At 37.5% G+C, this 25,478-nt stretch overlaps 1 protein-coding gene across 6 annotated transcripts in view; it reads right to left on the bottom strand.

Moving 5' to 3' along the window:
• The window catches only part of PDE4DIP (phosphodiesterase 4D interacting protein), a 490,445-nt gene that overhangs the window by 40,234 nt on the left and 424,733 nt on the right, over positions 1–25,478 (bottom strand). For all 6 annotated transcript variants that reach the window (XM_070746854.1, XM_070746855.1, XM_070746856.1 and 3 more), the window contains 2 exons: positions 24,392–24,607; positions 3,753–3,930 (listed from right to left, as the gene is read on the bottom strand). In XM_070746854.1, the coding sequence (XP_070602955.1) occupies positions 3,753–3,930; positions 24,392–24,607 (394 nt within the window). The remainder of the gene's footprint in view (positions 1–3,752; positions 3,931–24,391; positions 24,608–25,478) is intronic.

Here is a 25,478-nt window from a genome sequence, read left to right as displayed (position 1 = left end):
CTTGTATAAACCATTTTAACCCAAGAGCAAAATATCTATTTACATATTATATAGTGATTCCAATTTGTTTCTTGTAGCTTGGTCTCTGATTCTACTCGCCATGTATCGTTTTACCTTGTCCCATTGTCCCATCAGTTGTCGCAAGTCAATTTCATTAACCAAATTCATCCTTTTGTCCATAATCTCAAATTGAATGTGGTCCACCATGTACCGGTATCAATTTTGCATTGTCCATTTTGTCGCATCCTTCCAACCCAAGACTATTACAGCCTGAACGCTTTCTATTGCTGCTTGTTTTATTTCTCTAAATTATCCCATCATTACTTTTGACTAATACTGCCATTTCCTTAGTAATTATCCATCTTATATTTAACATCCTATTAATATCCTCTTGCACTTTTTGCCAAAAATTCTGCACTACTGGGCGTTTCCAAAACATATGCATAAACACTCCTTTATCTTGGCACCCATGCCAACAAATACCCTTAACATTCTGCTGAAAGTATGCGAGTTGAACGGGTGTGTAATACCATTTATGTAATATTTTCCTTCTCATTTCCTTAACTCTTGTACTGTATTCTTAGTTTTCCTTATATTCTCTACTATATTTTTCATCTCTTGTGCCTCTACTTGTATCTCATTTTGCCACCATTTAGTCAATCCTTGGATCACATCCCTGTCTGACTGCACTAACATCTTATATATATTACTTGCTTGCGCCTTTCTATCCTCACTTTTTTTCTCTTATTATTTTCTCTAACTCTATCTCCTCCCTAAATAGTGCTTCTTTATTCGCCCTTTCATTCAGATATTTACATATTGCATTTGTTTGTAGCCATCTTCCCTTACCCAACCATCATTCTATATGATTTCTACTTGGCCTCCCATCCTTCTCATATAACTGTTCTATCTTAATTATCCCTCTTCCCTTCAACTCTCCTATAACCCTATTTAGATTTGTTTCATTATCTCTATTTATTACATATAGCGATGACAGTTTTGATTTATATAATCCTATTTTCCCCTGCCATTTTTTCCAAATTTCCATAGTCCCTTTCATGGGACGTATTAATTTATCTAAGTCGCTCCTATTCAACCTTATAAAAATTAATTCTTTATTCTTCATCCCATTTATCTGTTTTTCCAATTTCACCCATTTATTTTCGAATAATTGCAGCTCCTTTAATCTTTCAATTTGAAATGCTTCATTTCAACTCCAAACAAGGAATTCCCCATCCACCCTCTTTTTCATTTGCTATTAACCACTTTTTCCTTATTCTTGGTCTCTTATCTTCTTCAACCCAATAATTAAGTTTTTTATCCCACTCTCTAAACTTCGATGCTAATAAACCCCCTGGCAATACCTGAAACAGGTACATCATTTTGGGAACTATCATCATTTTTAATGCACTTATTTTAGCCATTCTCCTTAGCCTTTTCTCTTTCCAGCTCCTCATCTGTTTCAGCATTTTCCTCCATATTAGTCTATAATTCACCTCCTCGGTTTTCACTGGGTTTTTCAATAACCAAATTCCCAAATATTTAATTTTCTTTAATCCTAACTTCAACCCTGATTTTTTCTGAATTTCTATCTGCTCTCTCGGACCTGTATTTAAACACATAATCTCTGGTTTTTCCATATTGACCGACAATCCCAATTCCTGTTTAAACTCTTGCAAAATATTTCTTATACCTTTAATCATCTCCATCGGGGTCTGGGTCAATATAATTGCATCATCTGCAAATAGGTTTAGTTTCATTTCTATTTCCCCTATTTTATATCCTACCCAAGTATTATCTTGTCTTATCTTATTAGCTAATGTCTCTATTGCTATTACAAATAACATTGGAGATAAAGGACATCCCTGCTTGGTGCCATTTTGTATTTTAATTCTCTGTGTTCTTTGTCCATTCACCCTTATATACGCTTCATTCCCTTTATAAATCTCTTTTATAATTGCACAAAATTTGTCCCACATATTTAATTCCTTATATAGTTTATTTATTTATTTATTAGATTTGTATGCCACCCCTCTCCGTAGACTCAGGGCGGCATACAATAAGTTTGTATAAATACAAACTTATTGTATGCCGCCCCGAGTCTATGGTTAACTTTATCAAAAGCTTTATACACATCTAATTTCAAAACTCCCAATTTCCTTTTAGTGACGGTAGCATGGTGCATCACATTTATTATATTTCTAATTGATTCGCTTATTTTCCTTCCCTTCACAAATCCATATTGATCCTCTTCAATTATTTTTGGTAAAATATTTTCTAGTCTATTTGTCAATATTTTCATAAATATTTTATAATCTTGATTTGCCAAACTGATAGGATGGTAGGATCCAGGCTCTCTTAAATCTTGACCCATCTTCGCGATAGTAACAATCTCTGAAAGCTTCCATGTCTGAGGGTTATCACAATTTAACAATATATTATTAAACAGTTTCCCCAAATGCAGCAATAATAAATTTTATAATAAATTATAAAATTCTCTTGTAAACCCATCCGGGCCCGGTGCTTTGGCTTGTTTTAACCCTTTAATTACTCTAGCAATTTCGTCTTGTGTAATTTCTGCATTCAATATTTGTTTATCTTCTTCACTTACTATTTTCCCAACATTGAGGACTCCTATCTTCACCTGCACCTCTTTATACAAATCTTCATAATATTTCCCCATTATCTTCTCTAGCTGCTCTTTACCATATCTAACCACTCCACTAGAGTCTCTCAGTGCTAAAATATATGATTTTTCTTTCCTCTTCTTCAAATATCTGGCCATTTGCTGCATTGATTTTGTCCCCCAACTCAGTATTTTTTGTCGCATCATCATTCTCATCTTGTTCTATTGGATCTCGTCATACACCATCAATTGTTTCTTTTTCAATTTCAATAAACTATTCCAATCTCTACTTTTAGTTAATCTTAACTGCTCTTGTATCAAATTTATTTCCCTTATCTTCATTTTCCTCAATGTTCAAGTCTGTTGAGGTCTGTCTGAATAATGAGTCTACCCTCTGGGGCTATTCCTGCCAGTTTAATGTTGTCAGCAAAAGAAAACTGTCACCAGTTTAATGTTGTCAGAAAAAGAAAAAGAAATCATTTATGAAGATAATTAAATAGTACTGGGCCTAAAACAAAACCTTGGGGTACACCACTGGTCTCTTCCCTTCTTGTGTATGTAGTTTCAGTAAGAACTACACATCGAGTGTGGTTTGTCAGCCAGTTACAAATCTGGATTCTCAAGGAATTTAATGACACTATAGAAATAACATTATTGTTCAAAAGTTTTTATGAATTAAATGCTATGATTGAATGAACAATGATCCTCAACAAACCTCTGCCACAGTAATGTTTTAAAGTTGTTTAACTGCCAGACCAATTCTTGTTGTGAAGAAGCACATCACTAAAAGCAGCAGAGGAAGATAACTCTGACCATCCAGTCCAGTGAGTTTTGTAAATGCTCTAATTGTGATACGAAATGGTAAACCAGGTGTTCTAATTCTGTAGAGCTCTTTAAAATATCACAAGTCATCTTGTGATATTTTAATTATAACACCCTTGGTTATCTCCATTAGTGCTTCCTAGCCCATCTGAAGTATCAATCCCTTAACATATAAAATATAGCCGCTTCAATCTCAAGACCAAAAAAATTAGTATGGAATTCCATAAGAGCCAGGTCAAGAAAAAAAAGTCCACCCTTCTTTTCTATACCCCTTTCCAGCAGATTCCCACCAGTTTTAGCTCACCCAGAATTGTTCATCTGTAAAGCCATGGCCTCCTTTTGAAGCAGCACAAGATCTTGCTGTTTGCTCTGAATGTCTTCCTGTAGTTGCTGCTGCTCAATCCGCTGCCATTCTAGCTTCACCTTGCCATCTTGGAGTTTTGAATGTAACTCAAGCAAAGCCTTTTGCAGGTGCTCCAACTCTGGGAATTGAGAGAGGTATCAGAGGTGATCCAACAGAAACAGTTCTAAAAGGAATAAGAAGCTACTCAGGAAAAGTTTTTGATTCAAGGAAAAATCATTTAATCATTTCATATTGGAAGGAGAAGGAGAATGGAAGTATGCAAATACTATCTTCTATTCCAATTTCTCACCATTTTTCTTCCTAATAATTAAAAAAAGCCTCAATTAGAAAAGAAAACACAACATAACTGGACAATGTCTTCATCTACTAACATCAGGGTCTGTTTATCTGGAAGCATTGCTGGCATAAAAATGTTGCTTTCTAGTTGTTTGGTCTCTCCAAAAGCTGCATTTTACAAGGAGTCTAAGTTGATATGCTAGAAAGTAACAAAATTAATGAATAGAAGGTAATCATTAAAAGGCCTCAGAATTCAGAAGTCACTTGCCCTCCTAATGGTTGGACATAATAAAACTTTACTTGTAAGAGCAAAAAGGAATGCTTTTTCTTTACTAGATTTTTGTACTCAATTATATAACTCAAAATACTAAAGACTTGGCATGTTTCCATACTCAAACCTTTCCAGCAAAGGCACTGTTTTTTAAAAAAATGAAAATGAAGTTAAAGTAGCAATCCCATACATCAGTTCATCAAATAATATTGTTCTTCATTGGTCAGGCCCTTTCAAATATCTAATAACTTTTTATTGTAACAACTTTAATTATAATTAATAACTTGTGCTTTAGTAATGTTTAATAACGTGTGTTCATCAAAACTTATTGTGAATTGTAATCTTCTTATTTACATCATTAAATCATTTTATTTTTTTTCCTGTTAAGTTAAACTCGGAGTTAGATGAAAATGGAGATAAGATCTAGGTACTGATGTCAGTACATGCATGTTATCTTTAATACTCCAATAACAGATGATTCTGCTTTTCTCGCACCATTACTCTTTGCCATTGAGGTGAGATATATTTCCAGTTGTTTCTGCAAAAGGTCATTGGTATAGATGGACTTCTCTAGACATTGGCAGAGAGTTTGAATCTCAAACATGTATTCGTCTAGAAAATCAGCACCTATGTTCATTCAAAAACAAAGGGTGGAAACAAAATAAAAAAGAGAATCATGATAGTGTTCAGAAGATGAGAACTAACTTTGGCATTAAGAAATTCATGGAGGGGGAGAGGGGCATGATCAGCACTGTGGCGAGACAGCTTCTCCTTCGCACTCGCGGGGGGATGCCGAATTCCCACTGTTTGGGGGTGCTGATTTCAGATGGATCAGCGCGGAACCTCTCTGGAGGGTGTGTGTGAAAAAGAGGTCTTCGTATCCTGCCATTTTTGGGGCTGGCATGCAATGTTCCCTCTAATATCTTTTCGGTATAGGCGGGAAAGTATAGTGTCTGAGCGGTATTCCCTTCGGGACTGGGCAGCATAGAAGTAAAAAACAAAATAAAATAATAAATAAATAAATAAATCTCTTCCTTCCTCTCTCTTTTCTCTTTCTTCCTTTCTCCCTTTTGTACCTTCTCTCTTCCTTTCTCTTTTATCTCTTTCTCTCTCTCTCTTCCTTTCTCCCTCCCCCTCTCTCTTCCCTCCTTCCCTCCCTCCCACTCTTTCTCTCTCTCTTCCTTTCTCCCTCCCTTTATATTTCCCTCTCCCCCTCACTCTTTCTCTCTTCCTTCCTCCCTTTCTTCCTCCTTTCTCTCTCTCTGTCTTTTTTTCTTTCTTTGTCTCTCTCTCTCTTTCTTCGTCTCTCTCTTTTTTTCTTTCTTTCTTTCTTTCTCTCTCTCTCTCTCCACTCTTTCTCTTTCTTCCTCTCTCTTGGGGGTAGTGGCTTCCCTGCCTCTACAATTGGGGTCCTGATTATCCCACCCTATCTGCACACACAGGACTCCAACAATTGCCTCCTGCAGGGCCTGAATCACGCCCAAACGCCAGACCTGGAGAATCCTGGCAAAGGGCTCTCTGGGGATGCCCACTCGGGAATCAATTCTCTTCCAGGTGTGGTGCTTCCTTTTCTTCCCAGCACCTTTCTAAACAGGGTTGCCACCTCACCACCCACTGCCCTGGGTCTCACACCCCTCTGCCCCTCCACATCCTTTGAAGCTCTCCCCGAGAGCCCTGAGAGTTTCTTCCGAAAACCTAATTTAAAAAAAAACACAGAGTCCTGATTCCCCAGCCAAGCTCATCTTCCCAGCCCCGGCTCGAGCTCTGCCCTGCCTCCCGGCTGCACTCACTCTCTGGCTGGCTTCTTCCTTGGCAGCATCCATCCCCCGGCGGTACTTGCCAACATCCTCGCTGCCCAGGATCAGCAAAGCCAGCCGAAGGAAGGACTCTATCCCTCCGAGAAAGAAGGGCGGAAGTGCCTGATGGGCATCGCTATCTTGTCCGGGACAGATGGGGCCAAACTTCCTCTTTGGGAATAAGAAGCAAGCGAGCAAGTAGTGCCCGAGCGAGTGAGCGATTCACGTGTGCCATTTCAAAAACCGGTGTGCGGAAGCTTCTTGATGGGTGTGCGTGCGGAGCTTAGAGGGAACATTGCTGGCATGCCCCACGACAGGTAGATTTGTGACCTCAACAGGCAGTGGGTGTAATGACCTCGGTCACCATATCCACAGCGACTATGTGCTGGGTAGATAGGCTTTGAAATGCCAGGAGTCATCTAGAAGGAGAAGAAACATAAGTACTTGTGCTGGAGGTTGAGTAGAATAAATGTTTGCTGGAAAGGGTGACTGAATTTGCCAGAGGGGACCTTGATTTTGACTTTTAAAAAAATTATTTGTTTTGGAAGTTGGGCAGAAGTGGAAATGGCTGCCACTGTACTATTTTTGGATATATTATTCGGCATTTAAATGAATTTTAAAACTTTCTTTAAAAACCCAAGAATTTTATAAACTGTTTTTACTTATGGAAGTTGGGAACATAAGACTGGATTTTTAGAATTAGCATAATTCAAACTTTAATGTTGCTATAGAAACCAGAATTGAAAAATTGGGAACAACTGAGATTGCTTACTGAAGACATCTTCTGGTGAAGTTCAGGCAATATTTCGTTGAATTTGTCCTTGATGCAATGGAATTTGGCAGATTGTTTTCTGTTTAACAAGTGACAAAGCGGAACTGAAAATAAATAGTAAAAGAACACCTTGGACTTGAACTTTATTTGAACTTGGAAAGGGTGAGAAGAAAAGAAGGATTCAATATTGGCTTCTGGATGATATAAAGGTTAATTGGATATTTGGACAAAGCTATTAGATATATTAATTTTGTAAGTTATTAATTTTTTTGAAGTATAGAATTATACAGAAATTGACAGAAATATTTAGATCATTGGATTATTGAAATTATTGAAATAGATAATGACAATAAAGTGATAAACATTTGAATATCAATTTATTATGATCTGGAATGAAAATGATTATTAATTGAAGATTTAAAATAAGGGTTTGTTTAATTTTTACATTGTTTTTATATTCCTATAATAATAGAGTTTGGTTTTTTTTCGCTCTTTCTTTTTTCTCTTTTTCTTCTTTTTTCTTTCTCTTTCTTTTTTGAATTATGATTTTCTTTCTTTGTTACTGTTTGTAGTGGATAAAGTTTTCTTTCTTGTAAGGGTTTTGAAAGCATACATTGTTGCAGTATGGCATAAATGTTAGAATAGGATTTATATCTGAACCTCTAGCATAAAAATACTCTGCTTACCCTGAATCTATTATAAGCCAGGATAGGACGGCACTAACTTGCCTAGTCTGTATTCCTGGTAATTACTGGTGAAGGGAAACAAAAGGGCTCAATAAACATCTCACTGATAAACAAAGTTTACATCACTCCGGACAGGACGTTATACCAGTGTTTACCAACCTTTTTTGAGCCGCGGCACATTATTCATATTTTCAAAATCCTGGGGAACATTGAGGGGGGGGGGGGGCAAAAAAAAGTTTGGACAAAAAATATCTCTTCCTCCCTTTCGCTCTATTTCTCCCTCCCTCTTTCTCTCTCTTCCTTCCCTTCTTTCTCTCTCTCTATCCCTCTTTCTTTCTTCCTCTCTTTTTTGCTCTTTCTCTCTCCCTCCTTCCCCCCCCTATGTCTTTCTCTCCCTCCTTCCCCCTCTCTTTCTCTCTCTCTCTTGCTTTTTTTCTCTCTCTTGCTCTCTCTCTTGCTCTCTCTCTTTCTTTCTCTGTCTCTCTTGCTATCTCTCTTTCTCTCTCTCTCTGCCTCTCTTGCTATGTCTCTCTTTCTTTCTCTCTCTGTCTCTCTCTGTCTCTCTTTCTTTCTCTCTCTATCTGTCTGTCTCTCTTGCTATGTCTCTCTCTCTCTCTTGCTATCTCTTTCTCTCTCTCTCTCTCTCTGTCTCTCTTGCTATGTCTCTCTTTCTTTCTCTCTCTCTCTGTCTCTCTTGCTATCTCTCTTTCTTTCTCTCTCTGTCTCTCTTGCTATCTCTCTTTCTTTCTCTCTCTCTCTCTTGCTATCTCTCTTTCTCTCTCTCTCTCTGCCTCTCTTGCTATGTCTCTCTTTCTATCTCTCTCTCTCTCTACCATGCCGACAACAGCGGCATCAGGCAGTAGCCAAGGGTGGCGGCAGAGCGGCTGACTGCGAGCGGGAGCCCTGACGGTGGCAGCTGGATGTGCTGCTGGACGCTGTATATGCTGGCGCTGCGTTGGGCATGGGCGTGGGGCTGGCACCTCCAGCCCAGCCAGCGAGCCAGTGCCAGCCCCGCAGCGTCAGCATGTACGTCTTCAGCAGCACGTCCAACTGCCACCGTCGGTACCTCCACCCTGGAGCTCCCTCTCGCCGCCGCCATCTCCCCGCGACTGCCTGGGGTCACTGCAGCCGGCACCTTCCCACTCCCACCACCAGTGCCCTCCCGCCGGGCCCCAAAGGACACTTGCCGCCGACGCCAGGGAAGCTCCAGCTGGGCAGGGCGCTGCCGGTGCCTCCAACCTGGAGCTCCCACTTGCACTGTCCCCTGGCTCCTGCCCAATGCCGCTGTTTCGGGTGCTCTCCTGCTGGGCCCCAAAGAAGGATGCGGGAAAAAGGAGGCGCAAAGAATGAAGCTTTCCTTTTTCCTGCCTTCCTTCTTTGGGGCCCAGCAACAGAGCGCCGGAAACAGCGGCATCGGGCAGGAGTTGGAGGACAGCTGCGAGTGGGAGCTCCAGGTCGGAGGCACTGGCACCGGCAGCGCCCTGCCCAGCTGGAGTTTCCCTAGGAGCTTCGCGGCACACCTGACTGTGTGTGCCGCAGCACACCGGTTGGGAAACACTGCGTTATACAATCAAAGGGGGAGATTTACATTGCCTGAAGCATACACAGAACGAGAGAGTGATTAAGGAAGATTAGTTGTGATAAGGCAGAAGGCTTCAGAGAAATTAGATGTGAGAAACATCTGCTCTGAGGAAGTGTTTCTAGGAAATTGTTTTGTGATATCTGTGGGAAAAGGAAGAACTCAAAGATATGTTTGAAGTTATGTTATTGGATGTTTGTGTATCACTTGACATGTACATGTAATTATCCCCATTTCCTTATGTTCCCAAATAAAAAGAGGTACATGGCTCTATACCGTGTCACTTCACCCAGAGAGAGAATGTGTCCAAGTCTTCTTTCTAGGATTTGCGTTCGTGAGTGATCCCACACGGCTGGGATGCACTTAGCCCCTTTTGAAGACATTGTCTTCACTCGTAGGGGTGCCTGGATTGACAGTGTATAATTCACATTTGGCAGGGAAGTTTGCTTGTGCTTTGGCAAAAGATATTAATAGAACCTCTATTGCCTTGGCTGCTTTGAATGAAGAACAATCTGACTTAAGGCATGCTATATTAAATAACAGGGCTGCCATAGATTTCTTACTGTTACTCCACCATCAGGCTTGTCAGGCAGTTAAGAACATGTGTTGTTTCAATCTCACCGATAACTCTGCCACCATAGAAGAACAGATAAAGCATATGAAGCAATTGGTGGACAACATAGGCACAGACATATTACCCAATTGGTGGAATGCTCTATGGTCATGGCTTCCGGATGGCTCTTGGTTAAGATTAATTTTTATGTATATGATTGGTATTATTTCAGCCGCTATATTGATATGTTGTTTTAGCCAATGTATTCCTTCGTTATTGTCCATGTGTCGCTCTACCCTTGTTCATGCTGTATTGCATGAGTCTGCTCAACACCTCAAAACCCCCCTGGGACCGTTTTGTGATGATCCGATGGAAAAGAAGAAACCCTTTCACTTCTCCTGTGATATAAAAGAAATAAAAACAGAGTACTGACATAGGTACTTGCGTTCAATAACAAATAAAAGGTATGGATTTGGTCTGCCGTCTTTTTGTTTTGAGGAGCTACTGCATTGCGATTCAAGGGCATGAAGATTCCACTGGGTATGCAGCAATATACTTAGATTGATTCCAATGAGTCATCAGAGGTTTCTTTTTCTTTTCCTCTCTCCTTTTTTATTTTCTTTCTTTGTTAAGGAATAGGGCAGGAGGTACTCAGGAAAGGAATGTAATTATTTCATAGGATATAGACATTAGGAAGGTTTGAATCAATGTTTTTTTCTTTCTTAATTAGAATTATAGTTTCATGATTTAGACTGGGATGGAGGAGTTCAGTGGTTTATAGATAAACTTTAAGGTTCGGTAATTTTTGATGGTGTTATACTGAGCTATTTTGGAAAGTTGGTGAGAGGAGGAGTAAATATTATTTTTCCTCCTCTTCTCTCTTCTTATCTTTTTGGTTTGATTTATCTCTTTCTTTTTTCTATTATTTTTAGTAGTACTTTTCTCATTCTCCCTTTTTTCTTTTTACATATACTTTCCTCTTTTTTTCAACACATTTTAAATTCTACTTTATTTTTAAAATTCTTACGCATTTTTTATGATTCCTATAAAGGAATTATTACTAATTGGGTTTTACAATACTGTATGGCTAATTTGGTGAATTATTGAGATTTTAATTGGTCTTTCCCCCCTTGATTTGTATATTGGAAGGTGTTGGTGTTTTTATCTTTATTTTTTTTAAAAACATCCTTTTATTTTTTTAAATTCCTTTTTAATGGGCATTTACTAAAAAAAAAAGATTAATAAATGTATATCAAAATTGAAAGGGAAGAGATATGGAGAAATTTGAAATACTACAGCCTAATTAACTTGAGGCATTTAAAATTTGGATCAGCTTAAAAGATGTATTAGCGAATAACATATCATAGAAACATAGAAGACTGACGGCAGAAAAAGACCTCATGGTCCATCTAGTCTGCCCTTATACTATTTCCTGTATTTTATCTTACAAAGGATATATGTTTATCCCAGGCATGTTTAAATTCAGTTACTGTGGATTTACCAACCACGTCTGCTGGAAGTTTGTTCCAAGGATCTACTACTCTTTCAGTAAAATAATATTTTCTCATGTTGCTTTTAATCTTTCCCCCAACTAACTTCAGATTGTGTCCCCTTGTTCTTGTGTTCACTTTCCTATTAAAAACACTTCCCTCCTGAACCTTATTTAACCCTTTAACATATTTAAGTGTTTTGATCATGTCCCCCCTTTTCCTTCTGTCCTCCAGACTATACAGATTGAGTTCATTAAGTCTTTCCTGATACGTTTTATGCTTAAGACCTTCCACCATTCTTGTAGCCCGTCTTTGGACCCGTTCAATTTTGTCAATATCTTTTTGTAGGTGAGGTCTCCAGAACTGAACACAGTATTCCAAATGTGGTCTCACCAGCACTCTGTATAAGGGGATCACAATCTCTCTCTTCCTGCTTGTTATACCTCTAGCTATGCAGCCAAGCATCCTACTTGCTTTTCTTACTACCCGACCACACTGCTCACCCATTTTGAGACAGACAGAAATCACTACTCCTAAATCCTTCTCTCCTGACGTTTTTGCTAACACAGAACTGCCAATGCAATACTCAGATTGAGGATTCCTTTTCCCCAAGTGCATTATTTTACATTTGGAAACATTAAACTGCACTTTCCATTGCTTTGACCATTTATCTAGTAAAACTAAATCATTTGCCATATTACAGACCCCTCCAGGAATATCAACCCTATTGCACACTTTAGAGTCATCGGTAAATAGGCAAACCTTCCCTACCAAACCTTCCCCTATGTCACTCACAAACATATTAAAAAGAATAGGTCCCAGAACAGACCCTTGTGACACACCGCTTGTAACCTGTCTCTGCTCAGAATACTCGCCATTAACAATAACTCTCTGATGTCTATGCTTCAGCCAGCTTGAAATCCACTGAACTATCCAGGGATTAAGTCCAATCTTCACTAATTTATCTATCAGCTCTTTATGTGAAACCGTATCAAAGGCTTTGCTGAAGTTTAGATAGGCAATATCTACGGCACCACCTTGATCCAACACCTTTGTGACATAGTCAAAGAAATCAATGAGATTAGTCTGACATGATTTGCCTTCAGTAAAGCCATGCTGATTTGGGTCCAATAAGTTATTGTTTTTTAGGTGCTGATTTATCCTCTTTTTGAGTAGAGTCTCCATCATTTTAACTATAACTGATGTCAAGCTAACTGGCCTGTAGTTACCAGCTTCTTCTCTACTGCCCTTCTTGTGGATAGGCACAACACTGGCCATTCTCCAATCTTCAGGAACATCTCCTTTTAACAGGGATTGGTTAAACAAATCAGTCAGGGGGGTAGCAATGACAGATCTGAGTTCTTTAAGAACTCTGGGGTGGATGCCATCTGGACCCATTGCCTTATTTATCTTTAATAGTTCAAGTTCTTCTAAGACATCGGCTTCTAAGATCACTGGAGCTGAATCCGTACAGCTGGAAGCAATACTATATCCCTCTATACTATTATTTTGTAAGTTGTCTTTTGAGGAAACTGAACAGAAGTAGCTATTGAAATGGTCAGCGATCTCCTTATTCCCATCAATGCATCTATTATTCCCGGTACTAAGCTTCGTGATGCTGCAGTTTTTCTTCTTCCTATCACTAATATATCTGAAGAAGGTTTTATCTCCCTTCTTTACAGATTTGGCAATTTCTTCCTCTTTTGAGGCTTTAGCAGCATATATTATCTGTTTCGCCTCCTTCTGTCTCATTTTTTATTTTAAAATATTTTTATTGAATTTTTAAAAAGACAAACAAAGACATACAACACTAAACATTTAAGGAGCTACCATTGCTCCGCTTGTCGTAGAAGTCTATCTAATACAGAAATATAAAAAATCCTAACTGTAATCAGATCTAAGCAGAAATATCACACATGTAGGTTACATTCTTGTTAAATTCAACTCTATATTTTTAATATTAAACTTATTAATTAAATTTCTTTATATTTTAAAATATTCTATACTTATACTAAAAGAAAAGAAAAAGAAATAAGAAAAGTTTATTAGTAATACTATTTACCATTTCATTCTATATTATAATTAATTATTAATACCATTTTTAAAATTCCACCAATCATATACTTTGTCCCATATTTTATAATATTCTGTTTCAGTTTGATTATTTAAACGTTTAGTCATCATATCTAATTCTGCACATTCTATAATTTTTTTGAATACTTCAGTATCTTTTGGTATTGTTTTTTCTTTCCATTTCTGTGCAAATACAATTCGAGCCGCAGCCAATATATGTATTATTAAATAATAAGTTTCTTTTTTATACTTTGTATTTGAAATACCCAATAAAAAGAGTTCAGGAGATTTTTTAATCTTCTCCTTTGTTATTTCATTTATCCAATTCTCTACTTTGTTCCAAAATATTTTTGTCTCAGAACATGTCCACCACGCATGGTAATATGTACCAATTTCTTTTTTACATTTCCAACAAATAGGCGATACAGACGGAAACATTTTAGAAATTCTATATGGTGGAAGGTGCCATCTGTAGAACATCTTGATTTGATTTTCTTTAAAGGAAATTGATTTTGTTATTTTCCAATTATACATCCATATTTTTTCCCATGCATCTAAATCTATCTCTTTGCCTAAATTTTTGCACCAACTGATCATGTTGTCTTTCAATATCCAACCTATCATCCTGTAGTTTATTAAGTATTTATACACATTTCCAATTGTTTTTGAATGATTTTGAAATAATAATTTACTCAATACATTATTTTCTTTTAAAAAAATATAAGTCTTTACATCTGTTTGATATCTAGAACTAACCTGCATATATTGCCACCAATCTAAGTCAATACCTAAATCATATAGTTCTTGTTTTGTTCTCAATTTAAATTGATCATCTAACTAATCCCTATATTTCCACATCTTACCTTTTTCTTTAAGGTTCGGGTGTGTAATAGCTTCAGTAGGTGATACCCATTCTGGCATTACTAAGAAATGGTTTTTCTTTATTTCATTCCATACCTCTATCAATGCTTTCCTAATAATATTATTTCTAAAATAAGAATGTGTTTTTAATTTATCGTACCATATAAGTGCATGCCAACCAACCATCAAGTCGTGACCTTCTAGGTTGAGTATCCTTTGATTTTCTAAGGTCAACCATTCTTCTATCCATGTCAAGGCGGTGGCGTGATAATATAATTTCCAATTTGGGAGGCCTAAGCCTCCTCTTTCCTTACGATCCTCTAATGAATGTTGTTTTATTCTTGATTTTTTACCTTGCCAGATAATTTTTTTAATTATCCTATTTAATTCGACAAAAAATTTCGGTCCTGGGTTTATTGGAATAACTTGAAAAAGGAACAAAATTTTAGGAAGGATATTCATTTTAATTGTTGAGATTCTTCCTACCAATGATAGTTGTAGATTACTCCATGTTTCTAAGTCTTTTTTAACTTGACTTAATAATTTGGAATAATTGTCATTTTTCAAAGAAACAGCTTTGGGGGTCATCCATATCCCTAAATATTTCACTTTTTTTGTAATTTTCATATTTGATAAATCTCCTAAGTACCTTCTTTGTGTTTCAGTCATATTTTTTGTTAATATCTGCGTCTTTTCTTTATTTATTTTCAATCCGGCAACTTTCCCATATTCTTCAATTAAATTTATTAAGTTTAAAATAGATTCTGTTGGATCCTCCAAAATAAACGCCACGTCATCTGCAAATGCTTGTGTTTTATAAATTTCTTTTTTTATCTTCAATCCTTTTATTTCCTTATCTGCTCTTATTTTTATCAACAAAACCTCTAATGTTGAAATAAATAATACTGGTGATATTGGACAAACTTGTCTTACTCCTCGTTGTATATCTACTTTTTCAGTCTGTTCACCATTTATTATAATTTTAGCTGTTTGTTCAGAGTATATAGCATCTATTATGTTTAAAAACTTTGTACGTACCTCCATCCTATTTAGTTGTATTTTCATAAAGTTCCAGTCCACATTATCAAATGCCTTTTTCGCGTCCAAAAATATAAGCGCCATTTGCTTTTGTGGATGTTGCTCATAGTATTCTAATATATTTACTATTATTCTTAAGTTATTTTTAATTTGTCTTCCTGGTAAAAAAACATTTTGATCACTGTGTATCATATTGTTTATAATACTTTTTAGTCTATTAGCAAATATTGATATGAAAATTTTATAATCTACGTTTAATAGTGAAATAGGTCTATAGTTTTCAATTTTTTCCTTTTCTGTATCAGCTTTATGTATTAAAGTTATTAAAGTTTCTGACCATGTTTTTGGCAATTTGCCTTCTACCAATATTTGGTTATATGTCTCAAGCATATTTGAAAAAAGTATTTCTATCTCCAATTTATAAAATTCCGCTGGTATTGCGTCTGTGCCAGTTGCTTTATTATTATTTTTCTTTTTTTATAAATTGTTTTAATTCCATATCTGTAATAGGTTTATTCAATCTTTGCTGTTGTGCTTCAGTTAATGCTGGTAACTCTATTTTTTCCAAATATTTAAAGATTAAATCCTCACTTATTTCTTCTTTCTTATATAATTGTTTATAAAATTCCAGTACTATTTCCTTTTTATCTTCTGTTCTATGTTTTATTGTACCTTTTGAATCTGTCAACTTTTTTATAATTCTATTTTCTTTCTCTTTTCTTAGTTTGTATGCCAACCATCTTCCAGGTTTATTCGCATGTTCAAAATATTCTTGTTTTGCTCTTTTTATCTTTTCTACAATTGGTTCTTGTTCTATTAATCTCAATTTATGTCTTATTAATTCTCTCTGATTTTTTAGCTTGTCATCCTTATCCTCTTTTTGCATTAAAATTTCTAAACTTTTAAGTTCCTCTAATAATTTTTCATAACATTTTTTCCTCTCTTTGTTTTTTTTTGCAGCGAACGATATTGTTAACCCATGTATATAAGCTTTAGTTGTATCCCATAAGTTTTGAGGGGTAGTATCAGTATTTTTATTTATTTTAAAGAAAAACTCTAATTCTTTTTCTATCCATTTTTTATACTCTGGATCTTTTATTATATTTCTATTCATTGACCAATTATTTATTTTCCTTTTACCTTTCCAATATATAGATAAGGGACTATGATCTGCCCAAGTATTTGTCTCTATTTCTATTTTACTAATTTGTTCCATTATATGAGAAGTGGCCCAAGCCATATCAATTCTGGACCAAGTCTTATGGGGATTAGAATAAAAAGTATATTGTTTGTCTTTTAAGTGTTGTTCTCGCCATACATCTTTTAATGATAGTTTCGTACACATTTTCCAGAACGTCCCGGGCAAAATTACCTTTTTTTTCTTTTCTTTTCTTTTCCCGGTATAATCCACTTGGTCATCTGAAATTGTATTGAAATCCCCTATTATTATCATATTTTCAATTGATAATTCGTTAATTTTTTCGTGCAAATCTTTATAAAATTGTTTTTGGTTATCATTTGGTGCATAAATTGAGACAATTACCAGAGGTTTTATTTCTAAGTCCAATTGCACTATCAACATCCTTCCATCACTGTCATTATATATTTCTTTAGATTCAATTAGTTCATCAATATACATTGCTACACCTCTTTTCTTTTGGTTTGCCAAGCTAGTATATAATTTCCCCAATTTTGAGTTTTTGAGAAGACTTCGTTTTGATTTTTTAATATGAACTTCTTGTAAAATATTTATCTGAGCTTTTTGTTTCGTAAGTTTAGTTAATACTTGATTTCTTTTCCTCGGGTTGTTTAATCCATTTACGTTAACTGAAAATATTTTCAGTTCTTGTGTCATCTTTACTAGTAGTACTTTTTAACTTCTTTTGGTTCTCGAAGCCAGGTTTCCAAAATTAGTTCCTGTGAAGTCTGAGTTTGTTTCTGCTACACTGCCAGTAGTTCTTCCCCTCCACCTCCAGTGGCCCCCATCATAGCATCACTACTCTTTGGTTCTATCCGAATTTGTTCGATTTTGTCCAATCCGCTATGTGCTAAGAATGATCTTGCTTGTTCCACACTTTCTATTCTTACTCTTGGCGATTGCCAAGCCAGAGTCAAACCTTCCAGTACCAACCATCTGAAAACAATGTTCTTTCTGATCAGAATGCTTGTAAGAAAGTAGTATTGTCTTCTACTCTCTCGAACTCTCCTCGGTACTTGTTTCAGAATCGTAATTTCTTTCCCATTACGTTGAAAAGTCTCATTTTTTGTCAATCTCAATATCTCGTCTTTGATTATTCTTCTTGAAAATTTAATATGTACTTCTCTAGGTAAGTTATGGCGTCTCACATAGCCAGTCTGGACTCGGTAGACTTCATCAATTTCTCTTACCAGTTCTGCTGGGTCCGCTTGCATGATAGCGGCTATAACTTCTGCCATTTTTGCGGGTAGATCTTCATCTCTTTCTTCTTCAATATTTTGGAATCTCAGACCATGTGACGCGGATGGGATTTCTAAGTTGCTTATTGCTGTATCAAAATCTCTGCGGGCTGCATAGTTACGATCTTCGTATTCTTCCACTCTTTGTCCCATGATTTGAATTTTCCCTTCCGTCATTTGTATTCTTTTTTCCCTTTCTTGTAGGTTTTGTTGCATGGTTTTTATATCTCCGTCCATCTCGGCGACTTTTACTTTCACTTCCGTTAATTCTGTTTTAAGCTCAGCAACTTCTTTTTTTATCTCATCTTTCATCTCCTTCATTTCTTGTCTCAGTTCTTGCTTCATTTCTTGTAAATACATTTTCATTTCTTCTTTATTCGTAGCAAGTTGAGTTTTTGTCTGGGTTTGTGACTCTTGTATACCAGCTAGGGCATCTTGAATAATCTGGAAGTTGGGGTCCATCAATGGCTTTTCTTTTTCTTTCTCTTTGGCTAACATTGTAGTTATAGTCCTTTCTTGTAATGGTGATGAAGTTGGGGAAACTTTTGGTGTAGTAGTTGAAGTCGACGCAGGAGTAGTTGTTTGTTTTCGCGTTGCTATTGTAGTCACCGAAGTCGCGCTTTGTGCCCTATGGGAACCTTTCATATTCCAAAATTTTAAAGAGTAAATATCAATTCAATTAATACAATAATAATACGATCATTGGTTATTTGAGTTAATTAAACAGAAAGAAAGTAAAAAGAAAAGTGGAAGAAAAATAACTCAATCTTCTAAAATCCTAGTATCCTAAAGAGAGGGGACAAGGTGTGAAGGGGAAGAAATCAAGCTTCTAGCTCATATTAATTAAGTTAATAATAGGGAGAAAGAAAGAATATGATTATAATGAGAAGAAAAAATTAAGGGAAATAAAAGAAAAAGAGAAGGGGAGAGAGAAGAGAGAAAAAAAAAGAGGAGGAAGGAAACCTATTTAAAAAATTATTTGTAAAAAAATTGAAAAAATTTATTTAAATTAAAAAGGATTTATTTAAAAAAGTTAAGTAAAAAAAATAATTCTAATATTTTGAAAAATAGAAAAAAATAGAAAAATAAAAATAAAATAAAATAAAAGGAGTAACTAAGATAGTAATAATCACACCACAAACTGATAAAAAGAAAATGTCATAAGTCCAAAAAAAGGAAGAAAAAATTCCCAAAAAGTTCAATAAGTCCAAATAGTCCAAATATGAGTTATATTTTAATAAAAATATCCAGAAGAAAATATTCCAGAGGCAATGTCCAATATTATACCCAAATTATAATGATTATAAAAATAAAGTGTATATCTTCTTATTATGTAAAAGAAAAAAAAGAAAAAGTATCCTTACACCTCTGATGCCATGTTGGCAAAAAAAAATAGTCCCACAAGGCTCCAAGTAAAAAGGATGAAAAGGATTAAAACAAGGAAAAATTATAAAATTATAAAATTGAAGAAAAAAATAAAAAAGGCAGTCCAAAATTTATTCTGAGTGATTTAGTTCAGTAAAATTTCATTCAAATGGAATAATCTCAATTCAATTCATATAGTCATATATTCAACTCATTAAAAATATTTCTACTTCATCCAATCAGGTAAATATCAAAACAGTCTTAAGAAAAAAAAATATATTCGTAAAAATTGAATAACGAAAAAGAAAAAGAAAAAATAGAAACACCACACTATACTCTTAAAATTTGAAAAAGAAATTATACTATTAAGTTTGACAAAGACAAGTAGTTCCGGCTGTTCTTCTTCCACGTATGGATATCACTTACAGTTTTTTCCTTTGTTTTTGTTCGCCTTCAGTTAGAATCTTCTTTTCAGAAACTTCCTCAAATACCAAAAGATTTCCTTATGGTGCTGTCAATCAACTTTATCTGCCGATCTGCTCCCCTGTAGACTTCTTTATTCTATTTTTGAACTTCCGCTGTCGGAGAACGCTATGGCTGCGGCCAGGCAACTGCCTGGTCGCAGCTCTCCATTCTTGTAGCTGCGCGGCTGTCCCTAACCCCCGGGGCTGCGGCGACCCGTCCCCGGGGGGGGGTCCAGGAAACCCCCGGGGGTCGGCACAACGCGATCAGCTGTCCTACTAAGCTTCGTAATGCTGCAGTTTTTCTTCTTCCTATCACTAATATATCTGAAGAAGGTTTTATCCCCCTTCTTTACAGATTTGGCAATTTCTTCCTCTTTTGAGGTTTTAGCAGCATATATTATCTGTTTCGCCTCCTTCTGTCTCATTTTATACACCTCTCTATCAGCTATACTTCCAGACTCTTTATATCTCCTATAGGCAGCTTTTTTTAAATTGACTATAGCCCTTACATCATTGCTAAACCATAGCGGTTTCTTCTTCCTTTTACCTTTAGCTATTTGCCTTACATACAGTCCTGTGGCTTTTAAGATGGCCTTTTTTAATACAGTCCACTGGGTGCTCGCTCCTGCCATTTTATCCCTCCCCTTTAATTCATTATTTAAATATTCCTCCATTGCATTAAATTTTGTTTTTCTGAAATCCAATACTTTGGTTGCAGTATAGGATTGCTCACAATCAGTTTTTACATCAAACCACAAACATAGATGGTCACTGCAACCTAAATTTTCTCCCATCAATACAATATATGAAATGTGAGCAGCTATTTATTATCCATATGTCAAAAGTAAAGGAGGTAGCATTGGATTTGTATACCATAATTTTTTAAATTGAGTTATTGATGTATTTAAACAATTTGATGTTGTTGGTACTTTACATTGTACTGTGATTGGTGAGAAGAAGAAAAAATTATGTGATCATGTCCCCCCATTCCCTTCTCTCCTCCAGACTATAAAGATTGAGTTCATTAAGTCTTTCCTGACAAGTTTTATGCTTGAGACCTTCCACCATTTTTGTAGCCCATCTTTGGATCCGTTCAATTTTATCAATATCTTTTTGTAGGTGAGGTCTCCAGAACTGAACACAGTATTCCAAATGTTGTCCCACCAGTGCTCTATACAGCGGGATCACAATCTCCCTCTTCCTACTTATTATACCTCTAGCTATGCAGCCAATCATTCTACTTGCTTTCCCTACCACCTGAATGCACTGTTCACCCATTTTGAGACTGTTAGAAATCACTACCCCTAAATCTTTCTCTTCTGAAGTTTTTGCTAACACAGAACTGCCAATACAATACTCAGATTGAGCATTCCTTTTGCCCAAGTGCATTATTTTACATTTGGAAACATTAAACTGCAGTTTCCATTGCTTTGACCACTTATCTAGTAAAGCTAAATCAGTTGCCATATTACAGATGCCTCCAGGAATATCAACCCTATTGCACACTTTAGAGCAGTGATTTTCAACCTTTTTTGAGCCGCGGCACATTTTTTACATTTACAAAATCCTGGGGCACACCACCAACCAAAATGACACAAATCTAATAAATAAATAAATAAATAAATAAATACATACATACATACATACATACATACATACATACATACATACATACATACATACATACATAAATAACCCCCTCATATATACAATCCCATGTAACATCCCCTTATAAATACAGTCAATCATCAATCATCCCTCCTGAAATTTATACCACTGTCTCATTTCTGGGTACTTCTCCTGTCTTTCCCCCTTTTCTCTCTCATGTTTCTCATTTCTCTCTCTTCCTCCCTTTTTCCCTCATTCCTTCTCCCTCTCACTTCTCCTCTTTTTCCATCCCTGTCTCTTGCCCCCCCCCCTTATGTGTGTGTGTGTGTGTGTATACACACTCGAACCATTTCCAAAACCAGGTGAGGACGGGGTTTTTTTTCTCTTTTATTCTTTTCAAAAACAGGTGAGGGCTGGGGGGGGTTTCTTATTATTTGGGTGCTTTTTACCATATGCTTCAAGAATCACCTCTCTCTCTCTCTTTTGTTTCTCTCTCCTCTCATTCTCTGCCTCAATCATTTTCTCATTTTTCCTTTTTTCTCCCCTTTTTGTTCTCATTTCTCTCTCTCTCTCCTTTCCTCTCACTATCTGTCTCTCTTGCTTTCTCTCTCTCTTGCTATCTCTCTTTTTCTTTATTGCTTTCCTTCTCTCTCTCTCTCGTTCTCTGTCTTATTTTCTTTTTCTTTCTCTCTTGTTCTTTCTCTCTCATGCTTTCTCTCTCTTGTTCTTTCTCTCTCTGTTGCTTTCTCTTGTTCTCTCTCTTATTTTCTTTCTCTCTCTCTCTCATGCTTTCTCTCTTTTGTTCTTTCTCTCTCTCTGTTGCTCTCTCGTTCTCTCTTATTTTCTTTCTCTCTCTCTCTCTTGTTCTCTCTCTTTCTTGTTCTCTCTCTTATTTTCTCTCTCTCTCTCTTGTTCTTTCTGTTTCTCATGCTTTCTCTCTCTTGTTCTTTCTCTCTCTCTCTGTTGCTCTCTCTCTCGTTCTCTCTCTTATTTTCTTTCTCTCTCTCTCATGCTTTCTCTCTTGTTCTTTCTCTCTCTCTGTTGCTCTCTTGTTCTCTTATTTTCTTTCTCTCTCTATCTCTTGTTCTCTCTCTCTTGTTCTCTCTCTTATTTTCTTTCTCTCTCTCTTGATCTTTCTCTCTCTCTCTGTTGCTTTCTCTCTCATTCTCTCTTATTTTCTTTCTCTCTCATGCTTTCTCTCTCTTGTTCTTTCTTTCTCTCTGTTGCTCTCTTGTTCTCTCTTATTTTCTTTCTCTCTCTCTCTCTTGTTCTCTCTCTTATTTTATTTTTCTCTCTCTCTCTTGTTCTTTCTCTCTCTCTCATGCTTGTTCTCTTTCTCTCTCTTGTTCTTTCTCTCTCTCTCTCTGTTGCTCTCTCTCTCTCATTCTCTCTCTTCCTTTCTTCTCTGTGGAGGCCGGCAAAGGTTTTCCTTAGTTTGAATGTTCCGAGCAAGCTGGCAGGGGGATGGGAAGCAGCCCCTTTACTGACAGCCCGGGACGGGACTGTGAGAGGGGCGGGCATTCCCACAGCGCTTGGAGCGGCTAGTGGACGGATCGCCAGCGCCGCTGCAGCCACCGCTGTGGGAGGAGCCGCGCCCCAAGAAAGCCAGAGAGAAGGACGGATCAGGCGGGCGGGGACAGCCACAAGTGGAAGCCTCAGCCCTGGAGCTCCCACTTGCAGAAGTCGCCCCTTCCCCGGCTATTGCTTGCCGCCCCCGCCGCCGCTATTAGTGATGAGAAGCCATGGGCATGAGGGGGCTGACTTTCAAAGCAACCTTTGCCAGCCTCCTGTGGGAGGGTGCCAATAGCGGCGGCGGGTAATAGACAGGGGGGCGGTTTCTGCAAGTGGGAGCTCCAGGGCTGGAGCTCTCACTTGCAGAAGCCGCCCCCCGCTGCTATTGGCACCCTCCTGTGGCAGCTCACAACACCACAAGTAGAAGCCTCAGCCCCCCCTTCGCTATTGCCCTCCCGCCGAGCCCCAAGCTCACCTGCTGCAAAGAAGGAAGACGCGAAAAGGAAAATGCGAAGAAGAAAGCTGGGAAGAAGGACGCTCAGCTTCCGGTCTTGGAAGCTGAGCTTTGCGGCACACCTGACCGTGTCTCGTGGCACACTAGTGTGCCGCGGCACACCGGTTGAAAAACATTGCTTTAGGCAAACCTTCCCTACCAAACCTACCAAACCTTCCCCTATGTCACTCACAAAGATATTAAAAAGAATAGGATCCAGAACAGACCCTTGTGGCACACCGCTTGTAACCAATCTCTGCTCAGAATACTTGCCATTAAGAACAACCCTCTGATATCTACACTTCGGCCAGCTACAGATCCACTGAACTATCCAGGTCTTCTGCCGCACAAATCCCAGTGACCAAAAAGGTCCCATAGAGTTGGCCTTCTCCGGGTCCCATTGACTAAACAATGTTGTCTGGCGGGCCCCAGGGGAAGAACCTTCTCTGTGGTGTCCCCGGCCCTCTGGAATCAACTCTCCCCAGAGATCAGGAGCGCCCCCACCCTCCTTGCTTTTCGTAAGTTGTTAAAGACCCACCTATGTCACCAGGCATGGGGAAATTGAGATATCCCAGGCTTATATAGTTTACGTATGGTATGGTTGTGTTATATGGTTTTAATGATGGGTTTTAGATGTTTTTAATATTAGATTTGTTACATTGTTATTGTTTTGTTGTGAGCCGCTCCGAGTCTGTGGAGAGAGGTGGCATACAAATCTAATAAATATTATTATTATTATTATTATTATTATTATTATTATTATTATTAAGTTCTTCTCAGACATTGGCCTCTGAGATCACTGGATCTGAATCCCTAGAGCTGGAAGCAATGCTATATCCAATCAATCAATCAATCAATCAATCAATCAATCAATCAGAAAGTGGTCAGATGAAATGCACATATCTGTAAGTTAATAGTAGTATCATTAAAATGTTCACTTGTCATGATAATATCATGCATTCTACAGTATACCTAAGAAAGAAAAACTCCAAAGATGCTATAAAACTATACAATTGAATTGTCAATGATAGTTTTTAAATCAGTATTTTAAGGATTTTAAAAAATGTATTAATTGGATTGTTTATTATGGTTTTTGTATATGTTGTGAGCCACCCCGAGTCCTCAGAGAGAGGCGGCCTACAAATACAATTAAACCTTAAACCTTAAATTACACCTGGAATTGATTTCTTATGATGTGTTTATTTAGCTGTGACATATAATGTCTTAAATAACTCAAATGACCAATTCATTTCTGATACTGAAATCAATTTCCATATATCATTCACCAAAGAATCACAGAATGTACCTGAGGGTTTTTGGGTAGGAAGGGCTGGTGGACAACATGATGAAGAGACAAGTTCCTCCCGAAGCTGTCTGAATGGATGAGTACATGGAAGGATGCACCTCTCCTTCAATTGTTCCTTGGATTTAATCTTCCAATCAGCAGTATTTTCTACATGAAGTAAGTGAGGAATATGTTGGCAAGCATGAGAGCTGTTTTTGGAGGAGATATTTAGACCACCTGCAGGAAAAATGCCAATAAGTGATTATTTTATTGATGGCAATGTTGGATGCCAACATACAGAGATAAATTACCAAAGGTGAGATACGTATCATGCCCACTATGACAGACAAAGGAATATGGCATATAGCATTACAAATATAACAAACCTGTACATTCCCCAAAGTCATTTTCTGTGACATGGATGCTCATATAAATGTAATAGAAACATAGAAACATAGAAGATTGACGGCAGAAAAAGGCCTCATGGTCCATCTAGTCTGCCTTTATACTATTTCTTGTATTTTATCTTAGGATGGATATATGTTTATCCCAGGCATGTTCAAATTCAGTTACTGTGGATTGACCAACCACGTTTGCTGGAAGTTTGTTCCAAGCATCTACTACTCTAGTAAAATAATATTTTCTCACATTACTTCTAAATAAATTAACAAACAAACAAACAAACAGACTTGGAAGAAAGAAGATTAGAAAAGCTTCTGACATCACCAGCAGTTTTCTACCGGTTCTCTAGAACAGTGTTTTTCAACCGGTGTGCCGCGGCACACTAGTGCTGCGGCATGGTCAGGTGTGCCGCGAGGCGGCTCCTGCAAGTAGGAGCTCCAGGGCTGAGGCTTCAGCCCTGGAGCTCCCACTTGCAGAAGCCGCCCCCCGGCTATTGCCCGCCGCCGCCGCTATTGGCACCACCATTCCCCTTAGGCTGCGCGCGTGAGCGCCCGCGCACCCCAAAATACCCCCCCCGTGCGCCCTTTTCCATGGGGGCGGGGGGGCGGGGCGGGGAGGCGCCGGCAGAAGAAGGCTCTGCCCCCGCCCGCCCGATCTGCTCCCTCTCCTCCTCTTCCACCGAAAGAAATGCGCGGAAGCTGCCTGC

This window comes from Erythrolamprus reginae, chromosome 3 (genome assembly GCF_031021105.1).
Source record: "Erythrolamprus reginae isolate rEryReg1 chromosome 3, rEryReg1.hap1, whole genome shotgun sequence".
Classification (NCBI taxonomy): Eukaryota; Metazoa; Chordata; class Lepidosauria; order Squamata; family Dipsadidae; genus Erythrolamprus; species Erythrolamprus reginae.
The sequence above is the reverse complement of the archived record's forward strand: the minus strand, read 5'-3'. Positions and strand labels throughout refer to the sequence as shown.